The sequence below is a fragment of the Orycteropus afer genome, unplaced genomic scaffold (genome assembly GCF_000298275.1).
Source record: "Orycteropus afer afer isolate SDZICR_OR568_19922 unplaced genomic scaffold, OryAfe1.0 scaffold00591, whole genome shotgun sequence".
Classification (NCBI taxonomy): Eukaryota; Metazoa; Chordata; class Mammalia; order Tubulidentata; family Orycteropodidae; genus Orycteropus; species Orycteropus afer.
The window spans coordinates 1,153,923-1,156,913 of NW_006922178.1; the positions used below are offsets into that span (position 1 = coordinate 1,153,923).

The window sequence follows — 2,991 nt, forward strand, 5'->3', positions numbered from 1 at the left end:
AAGGTATTACTGGCACATCATTCAAAACTTAAACCCTGATGACCAACTAAATTTAATAGTATCTCTGCTCTGTAAGATGGCTACATACAATTTTACAGAGAATCCATGGGATCTCAGCAAAAGGAAAAGAAAAAGGGCAGCAAGGACAGGCTTCTCTTAGAAAGAATGATCAAGTTTTGAGTTCTTATCTGAAAAGCATCTCAGTTCCATCAGAGTAACATTTCTCATGCTTATGGAAAAAGAACCAAAATGGCCTTTAAAAATATATATACATATATTTTTACAAGAGGTTTTGAATCTGTCAAATATTTTGGTACTTAAATCTTTTACTGTAGGCTGACTTTTATGATTCCCTGTTTCATAAGGATAAGTCTTGTCTCTTTGGCACCATCCTAGTTCTGTAAGACCAGGAAACTCAAGTACCATTCCTTGCTTCATCACTGACTTGTTGAATGACTCTACATAAATCACTTACTGAATGACTTGAACTCTGTGTTAAAAGGTTCACTGACAATAAAATGGAGCCCTGGTGGCACAGTGGTTAAAGAGCTTGGTGGCTAACCTAAAGATTGATGGTTTGAACCCATCAGCTGCTCCACAGGAGAAAGATGTGGTAGTCTGCTTCCATAAAAGATTTACAGCCTTGGAAAAATCGATTAGATGGCAGTGGGTTTTCTGGCCAATAAAATTACCTCAGAGAAGCTATGTGGCTCTCATAGCACAATGAAAATACATTGGAAAATATGAGTAGGACACAGATATGAAGTTTCATGTACTTCTGCATATAGCATGACATCTGTCCAGCATTAAGTTGGCAATATGTGTTGATCCCATTATAGGCAAAGCAAAAGAACTTTTAAAAAAACAGTTTATCTCATTTCTTTTTTTTTTTTTTAATTACACATTCTTCCTCAGATAAGACACACAATCTACTCTCTTCTGAGGGAGGTATTGGTCCCTGTAGTGCCTAAGGAGAAGGCCACAAACACTCCTGGCCAAAGCATGAGAACCCATGCTTTGTCTTTTCAGTCTTGTAGTATCTGCAGGGCTGAAGTCTGTCCATACACATCCATCAGCCCCATGCTTGCTCTGTGTGTCATGAGATCTGTGTGTCCTGAGGACCAACATAGCAGATGATAAATTCACTGGTGGTACTTTCAATCAGCACGGTAAGTCTTCCTTTTGGGGTCTATCAGGATGATTAGACCCCAAACTGCAAAGCCTAGGGAAACAAAGGAACCTTACATGTATGTTGCATTTTAGTTTACAAAGTACTTTCACATATGCCACCTTATCTAACCCTCAGAAAAATGCTGTAAGATTTATTACCATTACCTGTTTCTTACTGGAAGAGGAAACTGAAACTCAGAAAGTGAAAGAGTTCAGGGAAAAAAAAAAAAAAAGAACATCCTGATACTTCCCTAAGTAAGAAAGGAACTGAACAAAAGGCATCTGGGCAGTCTGGTTAAAATAAGAAATCTGAAACCTAGTATTTTACTTCCTGAGACCGGTTTGAAAAGTTAAAAAAATCACTATATTTTAAAACGGAAAACCTCGTGACAATCACTTAGGAATGCTACAGATAAGGACTTGGGGCCGCATTACCCATTATCCAGTGGCATACCAACTAGGCTTTGAAGCTATTTCTGAGATCTGACTTCAGATCCCAATCTATCAAACCAAGGTCAAGTGCCCTCCTTTGGGCTTTCTTCAGGCTTTGGAGAAATGCATGGGCTTCAGCTCCCTGGGATCAAAATCCAGTTGTCATTTCCTGCCTGCCTGACCTTGAACAGGATAAACTCTGTGACTTCGTATGCTCAGCAGTCAAATGGAAATACTGTGGTCTCATTTTACTACTCTAATAGCTGTCAGGAAGATTAAATAGAGGCTAAGACAAGTTGTAAAATTATTACAATGAAAGCAAAAGGAAATCCAACAACTTGCTCTCCCCCTTACGCACTCTGGTTGGGGTATCCCCACCACGTGACCAACCCGAACGCCCCGCCCCCTGTTCCCGTGGCCGCGCCCCGATTCTCACTGAGGCCGACGACCATCTGCATAATAGTCCCTGGAGTTGAGCCGTATCCTTGCTTCAGGGGCTTCTGTGCCTTCCAGTAGACGTACCCTCCCGCCCCGATCAGCCCGGACGCGGAGAGCAAGCGACAGCTCCAGCAGTTATTAAGCTGCGGGCCTTGGGCCGGAGAGGTCGACACACCGGCTGAGGAGAGGGACGCGGGAATGGCGGGCGCGGTAGACTCAGCAGGCGCAGCGACCTTTCCCAGGTCCACAGGTTGGGACGTGAAAGAACCCATGTTCAGAGACCCTTCAACGTCAGGAGACTTGGCACTCAATTGACGTAAAAGCTGCAGCTGGAAAGCAGAGCGCCAGAGTCCTGTACCGGAAGCTGCCTGGAGGGCGATGGGAAATGTAGTTTTCGCTTGCCTCGGAAGGAAAAGATGAAGGCAACCTGCCGGGGTGGGTTTGGACCTGCCAAAGGCCCCATTCTAGGAATTTTGACTTAGCCAAGAACCTCAGTCTCTCACTCTCAGTCCCCTTGGAGGGGAAATCTGAGTTTTTAAAACTGCCTAGCACAAAATATGAGAGCTTAGGGATGTCATTTCACCTGTCTGAAGGTGAGAGACTCAAAACAATTTATAAATTTATAGAAATCAATACCTCAACATCAAAAAAAAAAAAAAAAAGGATATGAACAGACACTTCACTAAGGAAGAATTTAGGCCCTCAACAAACACATGAAGAAATGCTCATGATTGTTAGCTATTAAAAAGATTCAAATCAAAACAACAAAGTTATATCATTTCACCCCAGTAACAACAGCAAAGTTCGAAAAAATAAAAAGGGAAAACATAAATGCTGGAAAGAGTGTAGAGAGATTGCAAGTCTTTTGCATGCTGCAGGGACTGTAAAATGGTGCAACTACTGTGGGACACAGTAGATGCTTTCTTAAAACATTGGAAATAGAAATACTGT

At 42.3% G+C, this 2,991-nt stretch overlaps 1 protein-coding gene across 1 annotated transcript; it reads right to left on the reverse strand.

Moving 5' to 3' along the window:
• Positions 1–1,157: 1,157 nt before the first annotated feature.
• DMAC1 (distal membrane arm assembly component 1) lies at positions 1,158–2,312 on the reverse strand. The gene is made up of 2 exons (XM_007956246.1): positions 2,039–2,312; positions 1,158–1,222 (listed from the first exon to the last, which is right to left on the reverse strand). Exons 1-2 carry the CDS (start codon positions 2,310–2,312, stop codon positions 1,158–1,160), a joined length of 339 nt encoding a protein of 112 aa, XP_007954437.1.
• Positions 2,313–2,991: the final 679 nt, after the last annotated feature.

Bases quoted from the DNA above. Each gene is read 5' to 3' on its own strand.
- DMAC1 (XM_007956246.1), bottom strand. From the start codon at position 2,312: ATGGGTTCTTTCACGTCCCAACCTGTGGACCTGGGAAAGGTCGCTGCG. The intron at 1,223-2,038 runs GTGAGAATCGGG...TTGTTTCCCTAG, and splicing joins GCAGATGGTCGTCGGCCTCA to GCTTTGCAGTTTGGGGTCTA.